This window comes from Culex pipiens, chromosome 2 (genome assembly GCF_016801865.2).
Source record: "Culex pipiens pallens isolate TS chromosome 2, TS_CPP_V2, whole genome shotgun sequence".
In the NCBI taxonomy this organism is placed as follows: Eukaryota; Metazoa; Arthropoda; class Insecta; order Diptera; family Culicidae; genus Culex; species Culex pipiens.
The window spans coordinates 103,696,265-103,708,981 of NC_068938.1; the positions used below are offsets into that span (position 1 = coordinate 103,696,265).

General features: G+C 38.8%; 1 protein-coding gene across 1 annotated transcript in view; it reads left to right on the plus strand.

Annotated features, from left to right (window-relative positions):
- Positions 1-5,050: 5,050 nt before the first annotated feature.
- LOC120430899 (E3 ubiquitin-protein ligase CHIP) overlaps positions 5,051-12,717 on the plus strand; it is a 31,485-nt gene continuing 23,818 nt past the window's right edge. Inside the window, exon 1 of the mRNA XM_039596022.2 lies at positions 5,051-5,733. Coding sequence (XP_039451956.1) covers positions 5,614-5,733 — 120 coding nt within the window. The 5' untranslated portion in view covers positions 5,051-5,613. The remainder of the gene's footprint in view (positions 5,734-12,717) is intronic.

Consider the following 12,717-nt stretch of genomic DNA (forward strand, 5'->3'; position numbering starts at 1 on the left):
CCGTCGAGGATAGATATGAGTTTCGGCCGTCGTTGAGACGTGCAAGAGATCGATGCCTGCGTGGATCGATATGAGGTTCGGCCATCGTTGAGATGTGCAAGAGATCGATGCCTGCGTGGATTGATATGAGGTTCGGCCGTCGTTTAGATGTGCAAGAGATCGATGCTTGCGAGGATCGATATGAGGTTTGGATATTTCTGAGAAATGTAAGAGATCGATGCCTGCGTGAATCGATATGAGGTTCGGCTGTCGTTGAGATGTGTAAGAGATCGACTTCAACGAGGATCGATTTGAGGTTTAGATGTTTTGAGAAGTGCAGGAAATCGATGCCTGCAAGGATCGATATGAAGTTCGGCCGAAATTGAAAAGTACATAGTACATTGTAACAGCATGGAATAATACAAGATTCGTTATAGTGAGTTTAAATCTGCCGTTTTTGAGACGTGTTCGGAATTGAAGCCTGGAGGGCTCAATGTGTGAGAACTTCTTCCATGCAGATGTCAATGTTTGAGTTGTTTGTCACATAGATGGCAACATAGTGACGTCACTTATGAACTAAAAAAAAAACGGGGTGTTGTAATGCTAAATTATGTGCAGCGGGTATTCCAGAGAGTTTAAAAGTTCTAACTGTTGTGGAAAGCATCATTACACATCTAGAAAGAGTTTGATTGTTTCACTAGTGATTGTGGAGATAGTAGAGTTTCTGAAAAGGAGTCATATATAAATGACACGTCCAAAGACAGGATTCCAGCGTAGAATGATGAACTTCACTCGACACCGAGCTTGAAACAGTTAACGTTATTTGACATAACAGTCGTTTTTAAAGCAATGATCAAAAAAAAAAAAAAAAAGAACGAAAAAATTTGTTAGAGAGGATGAGAAGTGTTATGCTGTTAATGTTACCGGAATGGTTTTATGAATTGATGTTGTTGTAAATTTAATTAAGGTTGATGAGTCAAGCATTTAGCAATGTATTATCCGCGCACCACCAAACCGAAGTGCGCATCTCTTCTGTTGCGCCTTACAAAAAAAAATGAGTGGTTTGTCGTAAGCGTGTACATGAGCCTATGGCGCAACAGGCTTTGACAGGTTGCGCTCGTGTTTTGATTTTTGTCTGCCTTCACAATAAACAGTCAAAGGCAAGTATGCCGTTACAAGTTGGCTGACAAGCTTTGCAGCACAGAGCAGGAGGTCTATAATGTGATGAAGGTTCAATAATAAAAAAAGGTTACAATTATTGCAGGAGCACTTGATGAATTAAAAAAATAAAGGAGATGCGGCGAGCATGTTTTGATATGTGATTTTGCAGTTACTCAGGATTTGTGGACAAATTTTGCCAAATTTATGTAGAATGTGCGAAGGAATAACGGAATAGATGTTGCAACAGTTGGAACAACTGAGTACTGAAGTTTCAACACTTACTTTGTGAAGAGGATGAAGGTTTTGGTAACTTTACGCAAACAAGCTCGAGAAGGATGAACAATTGTACTATCAGTAAATGTGAAGGATCAGTGGAAGCAACACACATTTAGTGTCTTTTGTATGAGTAACCGAAGTTCACGCGTGGAATGTAGTTTGGAAAATTGGTTATAACTTCTAGTGATTAGAGTTGTTTATTGTAGAAGATGCAATGCATAGATTGTTTTGAAGCCCACAGAATGTTTGACAGATTGTAGATTCTTTTCACAACCACTATTGTACATCACATTAAGGAGAAAAAAAAAGAAAAAAAAATAAGAAAAAGCGCTGACTGACAACGTGATTTGAAAAAAAAGTTTCAGCTTGTCCTTTGAAGAAGTGCTTCTGATACGAGAGTTTACAGACAGCTAGCTAACAATTATGTTTAGCTACGGTTTGGTTAAATAGATCCGCGTCATTGATACATGCGGTGACTTGATTATGAATGCAATATTGGAGTGTACTGTCCGTTTCCCTGGAAGGTACACGCCGCGAGACATTTCAGAATGTGCCGTAGACATTGTTGCCAGTGATTTTCTGCTTCTGTGCAATAGAAAAAAGCATCTGACAACAATGACAAGCGAAAAACGAGCATTTGTCGAAAGTGCGGCGCGCCATTCGAGGCTGGTTTGCCGCGTGTCTTTTTGGGCAAAACGGTCAATATCAATATTGAAGGGTAACAAATATAGAAAAAAATCTCTGGAGAGTAAACTATATTGCTATCGATAATAGTTGCCAATGAAAAGATTTTAATTTATGGTTTGGTTAGGTTTCTTAATGTTTTGAGAGACATGATCGTTTTGGAAGTTTAATTCTTCCAATCATGTTTTGTTGGTTTAAAATTTGGTTGATAAAAGAACGTAGAACGTCACTTTTTGTGACATTCGTGCTCCGATTGTTGACAAACTCTTTAATGAATTTAGTTTAAACGTCTTAGTCAAAATGCTGCCCGCATCGGACATTTTATCGAGACATTTCTTCGGTAATGAACTTTTGGCTCATTAATTTTTGCCAAAAAGACATCTCATAGACATCTACGAGCCCGTCGTGACTGAGGTTGAGCATAAAAAAAGGATTTATTCGAGCTGGATTTTGCCTGAAGGTAGTCAAAGAATTTGTCATCAAATAAAAAAAATCGTGTTGGAGAGAAGTGTACAGGATTACAATGACTGTTTGTTTGATTATTAGATTTTGAATTGAAAGAATAGGTGAAGAATGGATTATAAGTTTTTAGTATTGCCGAGAGTATTGCCCTTATTTCTGGCCAAACAATTATAGTCTTCTTTTAGTTTTACAATATATAAGCCTGAAGCAAGTTCATGGAGAGAGTGATAATGTTATATTTTTGAAGGTACGTTCAAGAATGAGTCATCTGTAGATTTGACAGTTATTTGTTTTTTTTTATTAAGGTAAGATGGGGGTGTAGGGTCCTATGCGATGCAAGTCACCGAACTTGTATTTATATTTCACCACACCTTGCATGCATATCGCGTTTGCATCACACCTTGCGTGCAAGCCTTTGTGTTCGATTCTGACACAAGAGCGCGTGGTTGTTTAGTCGAGAGAAAGCCACCGGCCGGAATGGACAGGGAACGACGACGCGAACCGATGGTTAGTGGGCGGACGGGTGGAAGGCCATCGGTGACAATCGGAGTGAGCACGGAAGTTTAGGACACTACACTAACGATGATCCACAATCCAGGCTTTGCTGGACAAGATTGGGGCAGTCTTGGTCATATGAATGGCTGACTAACGAGGACATACCTTTTCCCCACTATTAACCCGGGAGGCCTCCTCAACAGCCCGCCGATGTTGAGGCTGCTGCTGAGGCGCCCGTTACTGCGGAGGAAGCTGGATCCTATGGTGGAGTCATCTCCTTCAGAGCAACCTGGTAGATTTGAATTGGATTTTTTCTATTTCAGCGGCCACTACTGGTGTTTTCGTGACCAGGGGTATCGAGATTTCGGTGGAGGAGGAATCTTCGACAGAACTTGGAAGCAACGGGAGGACCAGTTTTTTAGTCTCTGTCGTTGCGGTTGTGGTGCGTCGTTGCATGATTTGGCACATGAAGTTCTGCCATTGGAAACGGAACCAACCGTGGAACCGACCCACCGTCATCTTCGGCCATCGGTGTTGATTTTTATGTTTTTCATCGGGTACTGACGATCAGCAACAACAAAATTATTTCGATTAGCTGATTATGTTTACAATCGTTATGGCTTGATTGTCTCACGCATACATTGACATGACACATGACAGTGAAGGGTTTGTTTTGGTATGTTTGGGCTGCGCTTCGGCATCAGCTCACCAGGCAGCGCTGGCGTCGCCGTGATTTGGTGGTTTGATGAAGGACGATGGATTTCAATAATTATTTGTATGGAGAGTCACGTCTGTTTGTCTGTGGTAAAACATTTGAGTGATGGCCTATCTACAATCACTTTACTTAGAATAGTTAAGTTGCGTAGAACAGATAAATTGCTTAGAAAAGTACGCAACTTACGGCCATCATCAACAATCATCTCGACGGTAACATTTCAAAAGGCATCATGTACATTTTGACACTTTCTGAGTTATTGCATATTCTGAAAGTACTCCTAATAAGCTACCTCTCCACCAAAAATGAGCAAAAGTTACTTCAGTAAAGTCTGTTTAATCATGATTTTAAATAAAGTAACATAAACAAAATCTCTGCCATCAGCAGTCCCTGTTTATATAGCCCTGTCAACCTGTCAAACAAAAGACTACATGAACCTCGTGACGAAAAAAAAGCAACATGAACAAAGCGCCATGTACATTCGGCGAAGAAAAACGAATCATAACAAAGCGTCCCCTTCAATGACAGCAGGGTGATATAGACGTTGGTGATTTCAAAAGAAGTTATGTTTGTTTTTCTCAAATAAAATTACCGAAATAATGTTTTATTGAATTTGGATGATCAAGTATAAATAAGGTTTTTCATCGTTTGTTATCATTAGAACATCTTATTTTGCTTTTATATTAAAATGGAAATTGAAAATGGATGCTCAACCTAGTGCTCAACATTCAAATGCGTTTTCTCAAAAAGGATGGTGTGTACATGATGCTTTTTGAAATGTTGGCATCGATAAGATTAATCTTAATAGATGCAATTCACATGCAAAGTCGTATGGGGCAGAATCTTATGTGAAACATGTGATATTACTACACTGTAACTGAAAATCGCCCTTGGCTGAGTTCCTGTTCGCACTTTTTCATACGAATTTTTCAGTTTGACTACTTACACAAAAAAGATAAATCGTAGTTGAACTAAAAAAAATCGTATGAAAAAGTGCGAAAACGAACTCAGCCAAGTGCGATTTTATGTTACAGTGTATGTGCCTTTTCTTTCAGTGTAAAAAATCCGTAACCTCGCACCTTTTGCGGACCCCTCGTCGCCACTGTCACTTTCGACACAGGGTGCCACACAAAACTCGCCAAATTCGTCTTTTGTTTTTGTTTCTGTCTGGGTGCTCTTTATTTCCGCGCTCAACTTTCTATTGTTTTCGCTGCGCGCTCCTCCCTCGGGGAAAAACTCCCGTGAAACAGGTGAAAAGTGCGGAAAAACAAGGTGCAAATTTTCTCGCCCGCCGCGGTCCAGTCAGTTTCGATTTGACAGTCGTTGCGCACAGTTGTGTTGTGAAGAGTGGGGAAGTGAATTTCGAAGATATATTTTTTCCTGCAGATTGTTGTTATCGTTGCGCAAGGCCTCCACACGAAAGAGAAAGGCCCCTCCCGCTTGCCGTACGTGTGTGGCCAAGGGTTCCGTCCGAGAGTGGTCACAAAGCGTAGTGAGAAAAATCGAAGGAAAAATCCGCCGCGGTGGCGAGAAAGTGAAATTGGGATTTGCACCTTGGTTTTTGAGCTGCTGCTGCTGCTGATTAGGCAACAATTTTTGAAGCAGTGTTTTTGCGTTTGTGTTTGTGCGCGCCGTTGATAAGAGCAATAACATAAATAAAAAATATTCCCAGGCTATCGAGAAGAGCCCCTTTATCAAGTGGAAGAGGAGAACAGCCAAAAGAGCTGGGCTATTGCGACTCTCGCAAAGCAAATTCAAGGTTGTTCAGAATCGAAGTGCTGTGAAATTTAGCCCAGATTCGTGATTTTCTTCCCCCCCCGGGGACCAGCAGCGCCAGCACCATGAGCAAGCATATGTACTCGACGGCCAACCTGACCGATGTCGAGCTCAAGGACCAGGGCAATCGGATGTTCACCGCGCGGAAGTACGAGGATGCCATCAACCTGTACACGAAAGCAATCGTAAGTGGTCCAAACGCAATTCTTTGTCCTTCTCCTGGAAACCGCTTTAAAGTGTGTTCCCGTGGGATGAACCAAAACTATGTGGGAGGTGAAAATAATTGCCTTCGCCCTGAACCTTCTTTTGACCTTTTTACTTTATTTTTTTTAAAGCTATGATGGGAAAAGTTGTTATTCTACTCTGGCAAGACGAATTTTCTTTGAGCGAAGGAAACGCCTTTTAAATTTTGCCAACCGTGAGGTGTGCGAGCGGAGGTGATTTTTACGATTGCCCACAAACGATTTAGGAGAGTGTTGAATTGCACATTCGGCACCTCCTTTGCACCTGGGCTGTGAATCAGTGAATTAAAACAAATCACTTAACACTTAGCGCGGCTTGCTCTTATTTACCTTTCCTCACTGGAAATTTGCAAACCGTTCACACATAAAACGCATAAATTGGACCACGGTGAAACATGAATATACAAAACTCAAAGTTATCAGATTTAAGTAATATTTTCCAACAGAAATTGTTATGAAAATTTTAGCTTGCTAGGGGAAATATACCCTTTCTAATCAAACACCTATCTTCGTCATATGGAGAGTTTGATGCTCGATTAAAGCCTCCAAAAATACTATTTAGGCCAGCAACAGCACCGCCTCGAGTAAGCACGCAAATTTATGCCATTTACTGGCCAAAAAGATCAATTTTAATGCACTTTTGATCATAATTTCTATTTTTCGAGACCATTTCTCATCATCATCATCCACACGCAAGATCAGAGGTCAACTGCTTAACGAAAGTCGCCATCAATATCTTTTCACTTGCGCTAACGATTTCAGAGCGCTTAAGATATAAAATAGCTTCCAACTACCGGCAACATGTTCTTTTGACCATTACTTAGTCACTCACTTGAAAAATAATCCCGAAAAATGTAAATAATTAGCAAGCACCATCAAAAAAACAAACGCGCTAAGTCTTCTGACGTTTGAATTTTGAATACCCATTCCAATCGAAGGCTGAAGAAAACCGAGCGAGAAGCGAAGGCAAATAAAGAACAAAGGGTGACCACCAACACCACCCGCAGCGCCTGTTGGAGTGAGCAAGTGCTGCCAGGAAACTTTCGCTATAGAGGATTTGCAGCAAAGCCAAAAAACACATGCGCTACCTATGAACAAGTAGCGTAAACCTATGATTTTTCGAAAAAAATGTGTTTTTACCTTCAAAATCAACATTTTTATAAAACTTATTCCGGATTCGGATGAGAAAAATTATTTCCAACAATTTGGTGTACAACATTCCAATATTTGTTTGATTTTTCTATGAGAAAATTGTAAATTTAGTAAAAGACAGTTATTTGGACTATTAGGCAACAAAGTCTGTCAAAAATCAATAGAAATTGTTGAATATACGTTAACACATCTGTTATCATATATATAAATGCTTATTTCGTTGATATATACCAGGAAACTAATTTTTTCGTGTTCCAAAACATGTTTTTTAAAGAAAAAGTTCACAAAATTTTGCGCGCCCAAAAATTGATGTTCATTACTTTAAAGCAAAAATGTTTTCTCGTCTTTTGCAATTAGTTTCATTAGGATTGATGCAGGATATAATGAGAAATAAGCGATTTTGTTCTTCAATCCAGCAGAAAGGAATACGATTTTTGGCAAGTAACCTCATTTTGGCGCCACCTACATTTGAAACACAGTCGCGCTGCAAAACCTCAATAAATGCTGCTTTTTGTTCGCTTAAAATTTCATCAATTTTGGCAGCACTAAGCAGACCCAAAAGAGCGCTGGAAGAAAAAAAGAACTAAGCTGAAAAAAGAAAAATGGGCGTGGCTCAATGAACTCGACTGATTAGAATGCATTTTTGAAATATATTTTTTTTAATGCTTGTAAAAGGAATAGGATAACTTTTAATAAAAGTGAAAATAAACAGAAATGTTCACAAAACGTTGCTCTACTCGTTGGTGTACTTGGTTTTGGTATATTTCAAGGAACAATCCAGATTATCCAGCATCATTCAAACACGACCGCTTATTAGGCTTAAAATGGGCATATTTCCCCTAATAGATTTACGGATTTTCTTAATTTTACAATATTTTTCCAAATATTCCAAATATTCCAAATAACTAAAGCAGTGTAAGCACTTGGTAAGGAACCGGTCAATGGCAGCAGCGGCAGAGAGATGAATAAAAAGCCCTAATAATTTGCTTCCTCTCCTTTGTGCTGCTGATCGTAAAGCTGTTTCCTTTCCCTCGAAGCTGCGTACTGGCCCAAAGATATCTCGACTAAAATCAATCGAACATAAACATCTTTAAAAACTAATTTCAAATTTCAAACCCATTCCAAAAATGTTAACAAAAATTGTTACAACCACGACCGAGCATTTGCAAAATACCAATGAATAGATTGTAAAATATTTAAGGGTGCACAGCAATCAAGAAAGTGGTTGTCTTCTTATTCCAAAATTGTCGATCCTGCGACAACATAAAAACAGTGAAACCTTGTATTAAATAATTGTATATACAGAGTAGTTTTCAACACTTTTGGTGCAATTAAAAACATACCTGCCAACAATGCCAGGCGATTCAAAGAAGAAGATCAACAAAAACAAAACGTGCAGTATATATGGATTTGACAGCGCTCATTTGGCGAAAGTGCGGCGCGTCGTTCCGAGGCTGATTTGCCGCGTGTCTTTTTGGGGAATATGCGCAATATTTTCTGATCGATTTAATATCTCGGCTTTTTTGTTTTTTGGAAAAATATTTTTTTGCCTTCTGTTTTTCAGACCAATTTTGAAGGGGGGGGGGGGGGGGGACGACATAAGCTTTGAAAAATATTTGCAACGGCCTCATGCTAAAAAATAATTTTAAAGAAAGTCCGGAAGATCGTAAAAAAGGGTGTTTTTTTTTTTTAAGAAAACCCGTTATGTTATACATTTTTGGAAAGGTATTTAAAAGACCTTTCCAATGAGTCCAAAACGTCGAAGTTCTGATAGCCCTATCCAAATTATGAGCACTTAAGTGTTTTTTTATTTATTCTTTGTCCTTTATCTTAACCTATCCAGGTTTTTAAGCGAAGATGGCGTTCAAATGTTGAACGTCCGAAATGTCAAAATCGCGCAGTAGCACCAACATTAGAAAAAAATGCTTCTGTCATGCCATGGCACACTTTTGTCGTAATGTTGGTACCACTGCGTGATTTTGACATTTCGGGCGTTCACCATTCGAACGCCATTTTCGCTTAAAAAGCTGGATACCCTAACTGGCTCAATCGGCCTTGCCATCACGGAGCCGTGCGTCTATTTATAGATCTCGAGATCTATTGTTGTTGTTCATGATGGATGATGATGATCTCCAGGGGGGTCTTCTTGGAAGAGTCCTTCCTTCCTTCACGCGTTGCGGTGTGGTTGGTTGATCATCTTCCCGTCCTGTTTGCACTCAACCACCACTATCTGATGGTTCTAGCGGGGGGAGCGGCGTGCGTGTGTGTTTTGGTAATTAATTACCGGGGTTCTGATGCTCCCAGAGGGAGCAAGGGGGTCTAGTTGCCACCGAAAAATCGGTGACGAGGTGACCGGGCGGGATTCGATCCCTGATCGTCTGCTTGGAGTGTTATTGATGCCGGATCTCAAATATTTTGATTAAAAAGATAAGCGGATTCATCAAGCGACCCATCGTAAGATGTGTAATCAAAAGACCTTTCCAAAATCAATCAAACCATCTACATTAACGACCCCCGGGTCTTTTGTGGTCTCTATTGCAAGTTTCTGCTCGAACCTAGGAGTCCGAAGGCTTGAATGGGGAGAGCACCCAAACCTCTTTTTACTCCAAGGAACCTTCCACCCCAGTGTTTGAACTGACGACCTTTGGATTGCGAGTCCAACCGCCGCCAGCGATTCCACCAGAGTAGGCTTGGTTTGGTGTGTTGTTTGTACTTATGGCATGGAGACAACTCCTACACCTGGAATGACTTAACGGCCTAACAACCAAGGCCGGGACCGACATTTTACTTCCTCATCCGATGGAAGGTTGGAGCAGATGGGAATCGAACCCAGAATCATCCGCTTACAAAGCGGACAGCGTAACCATTCGGCCACGCACTGCCACCCTTTCCATTAAGCCTTAAAGATTGAAGATTTGATAACTCTATCAAAAGTATATTAATGTGAAGAAGGCATCAACCACCTTAAGGTGGATAAATTATCGTTTTTGCATTTTAAAAGTACTTATTGAAAGAATTTTTTTTTTATATATTTTTTTTAAAACATTGACCAAGTCACATAAAACAAGTCTTGACAAATTTGCAAGATCGTTGGACATTAGGTCTATTCCCGTACTTGCAGAATTGCAGAATTTCTGCAGTTTCTGCAGAATTCTGCAGCCAGCATAAGTCACTTTTTTGCAGCACGTTCCCGTACTTTTCAGCTCGCTCTCTTCATCTCTATCTTTTGCAGAAGTTCTGCAAGGAGAGAAGCGGCAAAACTTTTGCCTGGGTAGTGCGTTCCAGTACTTTTTCTGCAATATTGTACACAGTTGAGTGGATTTACTCAAATTGGGTATTAAAGTTTTAAAATTATTACAAAATATTAAAAAAGGGTAGACAAAAATAGTAATGGAAACCTCTAGAACTTATTGTTCTATTCAACTCAACATTTTATTTAAAAAAAAAAAACAAGTAATCAAAGTAACTGGAAATTAATTATGCTTAGGTACAAATTATACATTAAAAATTCAATTTAAATCTTTTACATTAAGTAAACAATTTTATAAATTAGAGTTGCAGGTACGTTTAACAAACATAATTTAAAAAAATGACAAGCAATGGTTTAATAATTGAAAAAATTTAAAATTTTGTAAATCATCATCTGGGGACGTCAAAATTTCGAATTTCTAAATTTGAGTTTCCAGCCTAAAATATTACTCCAACGGGTATTTTTTTAATGATTCAAGATGGCCGCATTTAAGAATTTAATAATTTAAGAATTTACGGTTTAAAGAACATTTTCTTAACAGAGAAATGTGGTGTAGAGTATACCGAAAGTCAGGATTTTTAATACAGTGTATTTTAATTTTAAAGAATATAAAATATGATGTGTAAACAACGTAAGTTTTGTTTCAGCAAAAATGTTATGTTCATCAATTATATTTATTATTTGTTTGGTATAGTCTAATGCCTCCTTTATGATTCCTTCATTGGAAGTTCGACAAAATTACATCAATATTTTGGTTCTTATAAAAATACATATTGGTAGCTCATTCGCAGGTACAATTTATTATTTGTCAATAAAATTTACCTATTGTGTTAACATACATATTTTGTCTGTTCAAAAATAATTTAAGATTATAAATTTATCCTTAAACAAATATCTATTTTAAATTTATTCAACTCAAAAGTAATGTGTCTTTTAAATGTTTTCAAAAATAATTTGTTTTAATGATACAAATTGTTAATTGGGGTATTAGCCGTGCTGTAATACTGGCTTTAGTTACCAACTTTTTATCAGGGAATTCGTTATATTACATATATTTCATTAACGCACTAAGCCTGAAATCATTAACATAAAAAAAACCGTTCTCAATAAGACCAGACATAAAAAAACAAAGAATTCAATTCAAAATATACAAACGTCCCTTCAAAAAGACTACTTCAATTTAGTAATAACAAATCATCAAATTTACTACAACTAATAATAAAATGCTTGATTTCACCCAAATTGCAAATTTTATGTAAGCGTGTACTCAACACCAACTTGCAGTTACTTTTCAACGCGAAAGAGAAGAGAGAGCTTGCAGAAAAGTACGGGAACGGTTTTGCTGCAGCTTCTGCCTCTCTCATTGCAGAAGTTCTGCCTGAGAGCAAAGTTACTTTTGTTGCAGAAAAGTACGGGAACGCTCGGCTGCCGATTTCGTGCAGAATTGCAGAATTCTGCAGTACGGGAATAGACCTATTGTCTAGCCCTGCCCAAACAAAGAAGACAAATGTATGCGCGGCTACACATGTTATATTTTACATTAGAAAAAAAAATTCACTGAGTGGATTACTGAAGGCTTATTCCTGGTTGGAATAGAACGAAAAAAAAAATACAAAATTATCGACCTCGTCATACCAAAGCCCTCCCAGCAGCAACCTTCGGAATCTTTCGTTGACATTGTAAACCCAAATGAATAGTTAATCGATTTGTGAGATGCTATCGCGCGCGCTTCGAGGAGCGTTCAACTCTACAGGTATAGACTAAAAATGGGAAAAAAGAAGCAGAAGTTTTATTCGTGCATTTTACATAAAAAGAAAAAACTCATGGAAGGAAAACGGAATGCGTGATCGCGTTTAATGGGTTGAGCACCTAATGGTACATTTGTTCTGAAAATATATATTATCGCAAAAGACTCCAGTTTGGGTACAAATTCTATTAGAATTTTTTCTTAAGATTTTTGCTTCAAACATTCTCCTAGCCAGAACGCTCCCATAATTTATTCCGCGAGTGTGCCAATTTTACGAAAACTGTGCCAAAAATGCCGTTCCCATTCCGGCTCTAATTTGTCGATACCTGGTTGTGTTGTGGAGGTCGTTCCCCGCAACTACGAAGGTCTTTCCAGTTTGTTTTATGGGTCGGGGGGTCGTCTTTATCTAAACAAAAAACCTTTACCGCCAGGCAGACTGGCCTGTCGTCATGGTGGCCGCACACAGCGGGGTGACGCGTCGTGATCGATGTAACAACGTAACCTTGAACTCGGCGGTTTTCGAAGGTAACCGGGACGACTTTAACCATTAGGATGTTGGAAAAAGGGTTAAAAATCGAATGTGGAAAACCCAAAAACCTAAAAAATGCATTTCTTTTAGGCTCGCTGATTAATTTTGTATTTCAAAGGACAAAGTTAAGAAGACATCTCAAACTCATTTGCTTTAACAACAACCCACAATTGTTCACAAAGTCTTGGATGTCTTTCTTGCAAGATTTATACTCAGATCTAGACGTTCAATTTCTTGAATGGTGAGGCA